This window comes from Molothrus aeneus, chromosome 3 (assembly GCF_037042795.1).
Source record: "Molothrus aeneus isolate 106 chromosome 3, BPBGC_Maene_1.0, whole genome shotgun sequence".
Classification (NCBI taxonomy): Eukaryota; Metazoa; Chordata; class Aves; order Passeriformes; family Icteridae; genus Molothrus; species Molothrus aeneus.
The window spans coordinates 58,957,725-58,971,294 of NC_089648.1; the positions used below are offsets into that span (position 1 = coordinate 58,957,725).

A 13,570-nucleotide genomic window follows, 5' to 3' on the forward strand; every position below is an offset into this window, starting at 1 on the left:
CCCTGATTATTAGCCATCCCAACTGCAAGAAAATTTTATTTTCTCAGGTGACTGAATGTAGTCCAGTGTCCCCAAATCAAACCTGCTGTAAACCCCTCCACTTTTTGAAATGGCTTTTTGGCTTCAGTGGTATTACCAACAAAAGGAATTTCAGTGCTGCTTGATGAAAAGTACTGTAAATTTTAAACTTCTGTCCACTTTTGAGCTATATGAAATGGTAGCATATTGAAAACATTATGTAGTAACTTGCAGCCTGTGCACTACATCACTTCCATCAGGAGAGTTGGTGAAGGTACAGGATGCAAACTTTAAGGCTGCAGAGCTGCTCACTGATGCTACATTGAACATCTGCACTTTGTTTGCATAGGAGGGATTTCCAAGTGATTTCAGAATCTAAGTTGTGTTTTATTTTCCTATTTGTATATTAATTTATCACCAAAAAAGGACATTAATGTGTCTATGTGGATATGTTGTCACTTCCTGCACAACTTTGCCTTCTTTTAAGACTGCAAAGTGCAAACAGAATCTACTGTGCTTTGCATCTACTGTTAACCATCTGTGTCCCATGAAATCTGGTGAGCTTGATAAGACAGCAGTGCTGACCATTTTGCACCTGTTTTGCAAGGGGGAATGGTAGTGCTGAGTACTTCTACTGATGCTGGGAGCAGAATACAGTACTGAAGCTATATTTTTTTTTTCCTCAGCACTGCATTGCCATTTGTGGTAGGGCTGGCATTGGTGCAGTTATACCAGGGATGTAGAGTTTTTGATAGCCCACAAGAAACATTAAAAAGTGCCAAGGTGGTGTGGCAGCACAAACAGGTCAGAAAGGCTGAGAGTTATAGACCTGCCTCTCAAGGAGGAATTGAGACTATAACTGGTTGTTGGGGACCCATTTTTCCCTGTGTTCTTTCAGAATTAGGGTTTGGGCAGCCAGTGGTGATAACCTGCCTCAAGTTCACCCCAGATGGGGTGTGACTTCTGTAAATTGTGGTCATGGTGTTCTTGTGACAGGAGCTGCTGGGCTGTGTCTGCTCTGTTTCCATGAGCTGATGATAGCTGCCTTCATCCCTTCCTTGCCTTCCCCTGTGGGAGGACAGCCTTAAATAATGTCATGTATAGTATTTTATTCAATTAAGCTATTTGTCTTACTAGAGAGGAAACATTAAAAATTAAGACAGAAAAAGGTGTTTTGCAACAACAGCAAGCCCCCACTGACTTCTGCTTTTGCTTTCAGTTACAAAGCACCTCCTACTGTCTGCTGGTTACAACATTCCATATTTGACATCTACATTTTACAACATTCTACATTTGACATCAATACATCTACAGTGATGTATTGATCACTGCTTTTGTAGGTATTCTTTATGCAGAAACAAAGACAGCAGGCCTTGAATTTCTATAGCAATAACTTTCCCTTGTGTTTTAACATGTATTTATCTTTCCCTCCTGCCTGCATTTCCATAGAAGAAAGATGTCATGGTGATCATACAATCTTTTCTTTTACAGAAAAAACCTGAAATCATTTTTTGTGAGACAAAGGATGTTGCAGTGGACAAGTTCGTATGTTTTGCCTGACTTCCCTTACGATGTCAAGTGCATATTAGCAGAAAAAAAATGCCCTGATCACAGTATGAGAATAAGAATGATTGAATTTTTACAAGCAGACATGACAAAATACCTGGAAGGATCACTGTAAGTCAACACCATTACATTTGTTTGGGGGCATTACCTGTTGTCTGCTTAGGGGTATTGCCTGTTGTCTGCAGACAGAAATTTTCAAATGGATGTAAAGCTATTCTCTAATATATTTGCTTAAATAAAAGAGGCTAAGGGCCTGACATGTACTGAAACCAATAGAAAGATTTCATGCCTTTAAGCTGTGCCCTTTGTTATTTGGAGGGCAACTGATTGTCTGAGAAATAGTCAGAAATTATTTAATCTAGATCAGAATAGACTCCAGTGTTGAATACTGTCTAGAAAACCAAGTATCTTTTCTGTCTCCATCTTGTTTGCACAGGTATCCGAATAGTCAGCAATATAACCTTGTTGTCAATGCTCTGCTCCAGGCATACCCATTCCTTGATGAAGATGGGAATGGCTTTGTAAGTATTGTGGGCTTTTCCCACATAATCAATCACAAGAAAATAATCTAGTTCAGAGGAAATCAATTTCAATTTCTTATATGCTGGCTCTATTCAGAGTACACACACTTGGCTGTGTTTTGCAAAGCACATTTTTATTTGATTATGTCAATTAAAGATTAATGCAGGTATAGCTGTACCTCAAAGCTACCATGAGATCATGCAGACCTGTCTTTCTTTCTGGGCTGATATCTGCCCAGGGATAAAATTAAATCTTATTTTTTTTCTGTTTTTAAAACCTAAGAAGCCAGCTGTTTAGAAAATTGTCTGTGTGAGGACTAACATGTGACCGATGCTCTTGCAATGTATTATGATTGTGTGTGTGTTAGATATGAAACTACAACATGCAGTAATACCAGTGGTTTAAGGAATCTAGGTCTAATTAAAAAAAAACATTTTAAAACAAATATTGGAATATCATTGGGGAAATAGCAGAAAACAGTGGAAGGAGATGATTTAAATTTGAACTACATTTTTTTCACTTCTGATTTAGAATATCTGTCTATGGTCTTGGAGGACAGTGGTCACCTCACTTAACATCATTGCTTTGCCATATGATACTTTTATACCATCTTGTAAAAGCTTGTGAGCCTCAGAGGGGACTCACATATATCTCACATGCCATTACTGTAGAAAGCAAAATAATTTTGGGAATAAATAAAAAAGTCGAGGCTTAAGAGTAACTATTCTAGTTCTCCCCTGAGCCCAGGCATTGTTGAAGGGAAGGGACTAAAGAAAACAAGCACATCTCAAACAGAGGAGAAGGGAGCAAAAGGACCAGAGAGAAACAGCCTGTCCTCATTTTTGATCAGGATATATCTCTGAATACCCCAGTGGTGGTCCTTGGGCAGGGTCCTGAGTAATGTTGTGTCTTCATCTGGCTCCCTCTGTGATGAGGAGCTGGAATGATATTCAGTTTGTTCCAAAGAGAATTTTACAGCCTTTAATTTTTAAAAACTGTTTTTAAACAGAGATTCTTAAGCTAGGTTTTCAAAGGGCTTTAATTGCAGAAGGACCATAGGCCAAGGAAACTCTTTATAACTGTTCTTTGGGAAATAGACATTACTTGCTGCATGGATGGCAGAACTGGTGCTGGCAGGAGTTATGTGAGAGATTTCAGAGTGATTGGTCTTTATCTTTTGATCTTCCCCCCCCCCCCCTTCTTACTAGAAAGCATTCTGGCTATAACTGCAATAAGTAAACAAGGAAGCTGGAATCAGCAGTTTGCAGTATTGCTAGTCTACCATTTTCTGATCTAGCCCCTCTTCATTGCCTGTGTTGAGAGAGGAAAAACTGCTCAAAAGTTGCATTCTTAAGTTTGGAGGAAGGTGTGAGAATGAATTAGTATTTTTAATTGGGGCTACTGTTAGGCACTCTGTTCTTCCTTCTTGATCATAAGCACTATAAATGCATTTTTTCTTGATTTGACAGTTGTGTGTTACAACAGTAACAGCTTAAAACAAACCCTACAATATATGCATAACTACTTATCACAAGACTTGCAGTAAAATTGAATTCATATACCTTTAAGAAGCAAATGAACAACAAAAAATTTGACAACAGTAGTTTTTCCTTGAAAGGCTTTTCAGCAATTAAAAAAAAGCAAAAATTTTATAGACTTTTCTTTTCAAATTTCTCCAGCTATTAAGGGACTATAATTGTTGCTTTCTGTTCCTGATAATAGTATTAAAATGTAAGAGGTAAAATATTGATTACTGAGAGGTTTTGAATACCTTTAAGTTGTTCATCTACAGTAATTAAACAGTTGTAGTTATTATTACAGTTTTTAAAATAGTAAATTGAAAACATTTAAGAAATCGACCATCAATAAAAATCAGAGGAAAAGGCGACTGATAGGTAAATGTAGAAAAGGAAAACTAGCATGAGAGTAGTATTGCAAGCAAAAATGCTACTTACATTCTTTGTTAAATAGCATTTATATATAAACTTCTGGGGAGGCAGCTCATATAATGTGGTTTTGGTGTCAACATTGGGAAGAGAGAAATAACCACCTACTTTTTGTGTCTTGTAAGGCTGGAGAATGGAGGATACTAAACATGGTAATTCAGCTGGCCTGGCCTCTGAGAATAATGGTTTTCAGTAGTGGTAGTGCAATAAAGTCATTGGGGTCTATTTAGAATACCAACAAGTCTGTTTTCAATTATTGGACTTATTTTTCCTACAACTTTGAAAAGAAATGTTGTTCCATGCATTTAGAAACCAAAAGGGCTGACTGCAGTTTAGATCACCAAGTTTTGTGTACCCTCTGGTGTGCTGGAGGTCACTTCTGCTGTTGGGTATTATCTTTCTGCCATGTAAAATGCTCTATATCACTGTGTTGTTAATGTCATTCATTTACTGCTTGCTATTTATTGCTGTGCCATGTCTCAGTTCCTAGATTCATTTTAACTCTAAAGTTATGCTTAAAAGGAAAGCAGTTTCTCAGCCTTTGGGGTGGAGGAGCAGCCACAGCATTTGCTGGGCTCTGCAGAAGGCTGCAGTAGTTCTTAAAGAGATGTCCTGAGAAGGTCTGCCAGCGGTGGGTGTGATTTTAATTTTAACTCGCAATTCTTAAGTTTAAAGCCCTTCACCAGAAATGGACGTGTGCTGGCTGCCAGAAAGGTGCAGCAGAAACTGTTTGGGGTTCCTCCCTGGCCACTGGGCATTCCTGTGTGGCTGGGCAGGGGCAGGCAGCTGGGCATCCTGGATGAGGAAAGGGAAAACTCATCCCAGGAGGGATCTTGGGATTCCAGAATTAATGTTTTCTTCTGGCCAAGCGCAGAAAATCAGAATGTAAAGAACTTGATGTTATTGGTGTGCATGGATGGAGAAGCCTTGAACTGTAAGTGTCAGCACTTTTATTGCAACATTTTTGCAGAAATGAAGTGAAATTAACAAGTGGAAGAAGGAAAGATTTCTGGCAAACATAGAGGAACACAGAGGAAAACATAAGAGCACCTAAATTACCACCAGAATTTTCATGACAGGAAAGAAAAATTACTTGCAAAACTTTAAACATTCCTTTTTTTTGGTGGCGTTTGTTTGTGGGGAATTTTTCCAAAATACTGGAGTTTTGTCTCCCAAAATACTTATTTACACGCCCAAATTATTTTAAACAAATAATTTAAACAATGTGTGTGTTATGTAGAACTGTAGTCTGATATTTTCAATCTCATACTGTTGCAATGAGAGGTCATTAAAAGTTTGTGGTTTCAAGATTTATTAGTGGATTATTCACAATTCTGTTTTCTTGGTTAAAAATTTTCTCATTTAATTTTGCAGTATGAAAAAAAAAATATGCTTCTCTGCCATCAGTCCTTTTTCAAAGAATATCCAATTCAGTATAGTCATTCATTTACAAATAAAGTAATGAATAAGCCACTTATTTATTATGAATTTTAAAAGAATGTTATTTATGAGGTCAGTCTAGAAGCAGGGATTAAGAATTATCTAAAATTCTAAATAATGATTTAGAAAAAAATTTCTACTAATAGTAAAACTCATTTAAGAAGTGGGGTATCTGGAATGAAATTAATTCCAAGATTAACTTTTGGTAAGCGTGCTTTAAAGTGACTACATAAGGAAATTTTCCCATGGTATTTCCTTCTACTTACAGAACAATGCTATCCTAAACTAACATATGACATGTAAAAAAAATAAAAGTCTTCATTTAATCATGGAATAGTTATTAGATTTGTGATGTGTATTATAACCAGTACAACATTTGTAAGTTACAGACATATAGCTTATATAGAAAAAGTCATAAACACAGCAGTCAAAAGCAAATTGGCATGGCACTGTTTCTTGACGACTTGCAAGATATTCTGTCTGTGCTTGTCCATTTTTCAAGGCTTAAACCAAACAATTTGGAAAGAATCATCTCCCTTATTCCATTTCATTTCAGCCAACCTTTTGAAAATCGTGGTTCCAAGAAAACATGACATGAGGCAGGGAGAGAGAGGGCTCCCTGTTCCACACCACTTGCCCTTTTGGCTGTGCTCTGCAATGAGCAGCTCCCTTGAGCTCGTGGCTGCCGAGTGGTGCCTGTGAAACCCAGGGTGCTGGTGCTGGCATGCCCGATTTATGTAACTGCTGCACACAAAGTGATTATTTGCTAATAAATTACTGATTTTAATCTGTGTGTAATCCTTTCCCTCCTATGTCAGATAGACACAGGCTAATCCTCCCACTCCTTTACCAGGAAGGCGAAGCTTCCCAGGGTGGTGTTTGGGGGAAGCTGGGGAGAGCAGGAAAATGATAAGAAAATAAAATTGTTGGTTCAGAAATGGTAACAAAAGCATCCTTTTTAGAGCATGCATTACCCACAAGGGAAAGCACATAAATGTATGTGCCTGCAGTCTCATTCTGGAAATAGGTATGTGAGAGGGGACTTGCCTAAGTTTATGACAATCCTATAATAGAAATAGATTTAATTAAAATTCTTAATTTATTGGGGGGACTGGAGAATGAAACAGCTGAAAGTTTTGAACTTTGTGGGATATTTAAAGCCTTGCATAGGTGTCAGCATATTCTTTCATGTGAAAGAATAAGCAAAAATATCTTCTAGCCAAATAAAGATTTTCAAAAGAAAGAAGCTGTGTGAAGCTCAACTACTGGGATTCTTAAATTGTCAGCTGCTAATATATTCTGGGATGATCATGTTTTAAAATATTGTAACATCTGTTAAACACTTCAAAGAAGCATTAAACTAAGGTTTTTGTTTGCTTTTCTTAGGAACCTTAAAATAGAAAGCTAGGCATAAATTTTGCTAAGCATATTATGATGAGGTATTTGCATCAAAATGCATAAAGCCAGAACTATAAATGTATTTAGGGACCTTAATGGTTCAGGTGAACAACAAGTGGAATTTTCAAGGCCTGTAGTCACCTTACTGCTTCTGAAAATGGTGCTGAGGTGTAATACTCATCTTGAGGCAGTGACTATGCCTTGTGAGAAGACTGAGTGAGCAGTTGTACTGTATTTTTAGTCATTATCTTTAGGTTAGTGCTGATGTGACTTCTGTTCTGGCAGAACCCTAAGCCTGAAGTTTGCATACTAGAAATGCTGATGGGCTTGCTTCCTTTCCAGTTCTTGGGTGCTGAACTGTGACTTGCTGTGAAAAGATACTTTGGTAAGAGAGTGTCCCCCTAGGAAGGGCACTCCTGCCCTGGTAGGCCCAGGGCTGCTCAAGAAGAGCTGAAGTAAAGACCACAGGGGTTGTAGTCTCATAGCTCTTCCATTCTAATTTTTCACCATTAATGGAGGTCTTGTTTTTAGGATTGAGGGCCTGTAGGTCAGCTAGAACCTGGGCAGTGGGAACAATAAGCTTGGCAGGAGAAATGCAAGGTCACACAGCCTCCACCACCATCTCTTGAGAAACCCTCTCATCCTGTGTCCTGTGAGTGAGAAGGGCAGGCATATCCGACTCATTGCAAAGAGAGATACTGTACTACTTAGTCTACTTCTACTGAATTCTGGTTTACACTAAGTTAGCCTTTCATATCATGTGACCTTGACTAATAAATGACACCATTTTGGTAAGAAATGTAGGGTAATCATTCTTCTGTTTATATTGTGTTTCAGCATGCCAGTGGGTACAGGCTTGAGTATAGTATTAAGTGAGTGTAATATTGGAGTCAGTTTTAGAAAACAAAGTAGCAGATATTTTAATTCCTCCACATCTTTTAATTTACAGTCACTTTCTGACTGATATTTTTCCATCTGACTCTTGAACAGTCCCCAGTAACTGGAATATGCAAGTGATTTTGAGGAATGACAAAACTGTTCAAAACTGCAGGTTGTGCCTGCAGATGTGTTGAACAGCCTTTGCTTAGAAATTGCTTCCCGGGGTGTCAATGTCATGGCTAGCTCCTGCCATGGGACATTCAGCTTTGGGCCACATGCAAATGGTCATTGGTCCTTAAGGATGCATGAGGAAGTTGCTGTCCCTACAACTTTCAGCAGTGACTTTTCAATAACTGAATAAAGAAATACAAGAGGGTGACAGAAGCACTGGGGCCATGTAAGCTCTGTCTTTGACTGCCAAGGAATGATGAATGGCTGCATTAAACAGGACCTGCATCTGGTTGCAATGCAGAAGTGCCTTTAAGTTGCACTTTACATACCTTGAGGTGTCTTAGAAATGCTAGGACCTATTTAAATGATTGTCTTAATTCAGCAGTTTTGAGTTCAGTTTAAAAATACCCTTGATCCAGTATAACTGTAGACTCCCAGCAAAAGGTAGTGCCACACTGTGTCTTTCCCACTCCCATTCTGTTAGACACAATAATCATGAAACTGTGCAACCAGTTAGATACTGCCAGAGGCAAAGTAAAAATAGTACCCTAAACTAAAAAAAACCCCAAAACAAATCACCATCCCCTACCCCCCCGCCAACCCCAGAGCAGTTTCTGTTGTATCTGTGAGCTGATCTGCTTCACTATGTAGTTTCACAACCCAACGTCATGAATGGAGCATAAAGTAAGAGCTGAGGAAGGGACAACAGTGCGGTTTCACTGGTAGCCTAGGACAGATGTAACCCTTAGATTCAATTACTGTTGTCCTCAGCAAGCCACAGCAGTGACATTAGCCCAGCTGTTGGTTGCTGTAGAGCCATCTACCACAGGTGCTTTTGTTTCCTTCCATCCTGAAGCCAACAGTGGTGCTGCCCTATGAGCCTTTTTCTAGTTAATGGCAAACACTTTTTTGTAGAGTTAGTTAAAAAAAAACAGACCTGCTTTAGGCTGGGGCAAATTCTTGACAGATACTTGTAATGACAGCTATTTTTTCCCCCATGTAGTTGCTGTGGAAACGGGCCCTTAAAGATCGTTTCAAATATGTGCGGAGACCCATTGAAGATGATGAGCAAGTCCTGAGGAACAAATGCAAATTTGGCCACAGGAGGGGACAGAGCACAAAATCTTCTTTTGCTGAAAATACTCTTGATGATGTCCAGGGGCAGGTAGAGGTAAGATTTTTTGGTGCTTGACTGAGTTCAGTCTTTCAGCTCCTCTGTTGACAATAAGGTCACCAACCAGTAAAGGGGAGAACTGATCTCATCCCATTTAAACTCATTTTGTATAGAGCTTGTCATGTTGCCAGACCCTTGACTTTTTTAGGTATCAACAGCAGAGCTAAACCTGATACTGGACACCTTGCACATTTGTTGTCATTTAGAGTTGTAAATTGGACAGAAAATACTGTCTGTTTTTTTAAATGCAGTGTTTCTATTCTGCTTTTGATTGTATACCTCCAATTAGAGTAAAAAACAATAGAGAATTATGTCTACTAGCTGAAGACTCTGTATAAATAAGAATGCAAAGAGGTATGTGAGCTGGTAACAAAAATCCTACTGTCAAATTTGTTATATAAAATCTGTATAGATGTGTGATATACATGGGCATGTTTACATATCTGTGCATGCAATTGCTGTGTATTCCTTTAGTTGGAAAATTCAGAGAGTTATCACTGTCCTGTAAGCATCCTAATTAATTTATACACTCTCATAAATTCATTAAGGTTCCAGGTTTGCCAATACTGCACACACTTCTTTGTGCTGAAATTAAAACATGGTAAAATTTAAACAATTGTACAAATGTGATAAAGAAGATATGTAAGTAGATATTCATCTTTAGCTTATCCATGTTCATCCTGCTGTTTACCAGACCCTGTATTTAGGGAACAAGAGTGGTTTATTGGATGCATTTCTGCATATATTGCCCTTGTGATTGAAGGTGGCTTTAGTTTCCCATACAAAATGCAAATACATGTTTGTATTGGTTTTTAGAAATTTCAGTAATTTCTGTTTATTCCCTTTGGGTTAATATGTTCAGGAATAAACACACCCCTTCTTGCCTGCTTTAGTTGCAGCATGTGTGAAGTAAGAAACCTGTGACTTTGGTGCAAAACAATAAACAGTCTCGCACCCAGTAAAGAAGAAATTATAAGCTCCTGGTTTTGTGTGCACATCAAGAGTTAGCCATCCTTTATCTGCTAAAGCTTGGAAAGGGCACATGTGGATCTTTTCTGTCTTATGAACTCATTGAGAAGGGCTTTGGAGTGATCCTGTAGGGACTGCTTGCTAAACTTCATTTATCTGTAGAGAGGGTGTAACTGCTCTGTGCTGTGCTTCTGCAGACCAGGAATCACCACTCTTTAACTGCATTGGCCAAGGCCATCACTGGTCACCCTAGTTTGCTCTAGAAATTAAAGACAAATATTGCATCTCCTCTAAAGGCCTAAGCATTTTGCTAGCCTGAATGTTGTTAGCAAATTAAGGGTTAAACTTAAAGGTGGTGAGAGGATGATGAATATCTCTAAACAACTTTCCTTTCTCTCTCTCCTTTTCCCTGTATCCTGAACATATATTCATAAATAAAATACAAATATAAATGCAAGAATCAACACTTGTGGGCCCTATTAAGGATTAAGAATGTATTCCATAATTTGAGGCAATCAAAAGTTAGTTTTAAATGTGTTTCTACATTGAAAGCAGAGATGTCTGACTCTGAGATCCTAAATTATGTCACTACATATCTGCAAAATGGAACTAAATGTTTCATATTATTTTTAACAACAGCAGTGGGGATTTTCATTCTGTACCTTTAGGAACACACATAAAGGCACTTTCCTGCCAATCCTTTGCACTGATTACTCTATGAAAAATAGAAACTGTTAAACTGTCTTAGTCTCAAAAAATGAATAATTTATCTAGAAGCCAATACCACAGGCAAACCCAAATTATATTCAAATTACTGTTAGCCAGATCCCCTTGTCTTCATCCCTTTTCCAAGACTGGAAGAATGAATCAGCCTTGTGTGAACTAGAAGCCAACACATCAAAATTAATTGAGGCGAAAGAGGGGGAAATGAATTCGAGGTTAAGGCGACCTTTGGAGAGTAGTTAGTGAAGGATCCTCAGTCCCCTTGGGCCACCACACTCTCCTTTATATAGGCAGAGTAGGACATTTAGGGCATTACAGGTCAAAGCCGACTGGCAGAGCTATGCAGATGAGAGAGCACATCTGTTCCCAGCAGATGACCTACTTACCAGTCACACAGCTGACTTCTGTATCGAGCTTTAGCTTCTGAGCAGCCATAAGCTGTCACCCTGTCATGTATGCTTTGTGTCAGTACAGTCTTGGATTGTTAATGGCATGAAACTGATACAAAGATTGTTTACTGATCGGAAATGTCTCACTGTTATACCTGGCATTTATTTTATGTGAGAAGAGTAATAAAGTTATTACTACTAATAAAACCCTTAACCAAGCTTTTTACTTCTCCATGTGAAAATCCAGCTGCTTGCCAGGATGATCTTCCTGTGATGTTTTGAGCCATATGATGTCTGCCCCTTGGACTGCCCAAGCTCCTTTACCTTCCAGCCAGGCATTCTTCCTTCAAAAGCAGCTCAAGCATACTCGGCAGGGTGTGCTCCCATGCAGGGCATTGCTGCCAGGTGCAGCATCTGTCTTTCTCCTCCAGTTTCTTTAAAACATCTGCTGATGTATTCCTCGTTACAGAGCATTATATTCAAACAAGATTGAAGAGTAGCTACTTTTTTGTCTTGTGATGACTAGCATCACGTGAAAGGTCTTGAGCAAGTGCAGGGCAGTAGAATAATGGTAGGTAAGCACCATGCTAGAGGTGTCTGTCACTAAAGGAGATTTATTTAAATGACGCTCCCTATAAATATCCATCAGGTTGCACCACCAGGGAAAGAAGCTTGAACTGTGCCTGGCAGACATTAATTTGAGTCTCTGTGTCTGAGGGATATTCAGAGTTTTATCAGGAAATCCTCCATAAACAACAAATTTTATGGCTATGGTGTGAGAATCCTTCTCAGTCATTTTCCACAGTCAGGCAAATATCTTGGAGCTGCAGTAATCCAGGGGAGAGTGTTTTGTAATGATAATGACCTTCATCTGCTGCAAATGGAAGGTACTTTCCATGACAAGGGGGATCACACTGTTAAAATACATAAGAAAAGCAAGCCAGTCTCCCCTCTGCAGCAAGGGTGGGATTACTGCTAAAGCAGCCATTCAGTGGCTTGTTCTGACTGGTCCCATTATTTTTTTAGCATCAAACCCCTTTCCTCTGCCCTAAGGACTTGTTTGATTTATAGTTCTTCAGGCTGTGAGGGGAACCACCTCCTGCCAGTTATAATAGGAAGGGCCCTAGACTTGGGGGAGCCAGAAGAAACATAAAGATAGGACCTTCCTGGTCCTTGGCCAAAGGATTGCCAGAAGGCAAAAGGTGATGGAGAAGGAAATGGGGTTAGAGCTGATGATTGGCTTGCATACCTTGAGAGCTTATGGCTCAAACACTATTTTAGTCTTCCCAGGGGCACTGACTAAAGAGCAAATTTTCCCTTTCAGATCTTTAAGTTTGGAAATCTTGCCAGCCTCAAGCAGTGCTGTTCATGGAATGTGTGACTTCACTGTCAAGTCAGTTAGCTGAATACAGAAATGAAAAAGCCCCCAGATGTGCTGCATGGCTTAACCTGCCAGTTCAGAGAGGTGTGTGTTTCCCATAGGTCCAGTATCGTATTCTGTTCCCAGAGGCTTCTGGGATACTCCTATGATATCTCAAATGCCACTAAATAGCTGTATCTATGCAGCTGGATTAAGCTCCTTCAATCCATCCCAGACATTAAATAAGAAAATATCTCAGGAAAGGGAGTACCCAAGGGTATCTTAAGCTTCCTGAAATGTAAGGGAATATAACAGGCTAGAAGACTGCTAGTAGTTCTTGATATTAAACAAAAATGGAGAGAGAGTACAGTCCCTCTTCTAAAACCTCTGATTTCTTACATCTTATGACAGCCTGTTTGTGAGGTCATCAGGGTTTCTCTGAAGCTGTCACACAAATAAATTTGGAGTTAGGTGTGAAAAGGAAAAATAGGCTCTGACAAGATGTCAGCTAAGATAGCGGTAGATGTTTGCAGATAAATGGGAGTATTTGCCACACCCAGCAGAGCTGGGAATAACAAAATGAAAACAATTTATAAAGGGGGTACCGGCACACCATCTTCTTTCTGTGTCAGTGGGATAGAGACAAGAAAAGATTTGATGAGAACTTTGACTGGGAGAAGCAGAAGGATTCCACAGAAACTTTAACTCATGAAGTTGGACATCTATTGATATTCCTGCACAGGGAAGATAAGCAGGAATTTTGAAACTGGTGAACATGCAAATTTTGTGCCAAGAGGACTAAATGAAAAGCAGAGAAAACCCCTGGCCAAGGAGGTGCACCATTTGTGCTTGCTTTGGTGGTATGCACTACAAGAATGGTGAAATTTACCCTGTTGTTTTTATCTGGAAACTGTCTTTTCTGATGAAAGGAGGGATCAGGACTGAGTGAAGTCTACCCCAAGATGGAGTCTCTTTTATCTCAGATTAGGTAAATTAGCCAAGGTAGACATTTCCT

The 13,570-nt window shown here is 39.2% G+C and overlaps 1 protein-coding gene across 3 annotated transcripts in view; it reads left to right on the forward strand.

Annotated features, from left to right (window-relative positions):
- The window catches only part of SAMD3 (sterile alpha motif domain containing 3), a 42,370-nt gene that overhangs the window by 17,894 nt on the left and 10,906 nt on the right, over positions 1-13,570 (forward strand). For all 3 annotated transcript variants that reach the window (XM_066545758.1, XM_066545757.1, XM_066545760.1), the window contains 3 exons: positions 1,510-1,695; positions 2,021-2,105; positions 8,944-9,111. In XM_066545758.1, the coding sequence (XP_066401855.1) occupies positions 1,510-1,695; positions 2,021-2,105; positions 8,944-9,111 (439 nt within the window). The remainder of the gene's footprint in view (positions 1-1,509; positions 1,696-2,020; positions 2,106-8,943; positions 9,112-13,570) is intronic.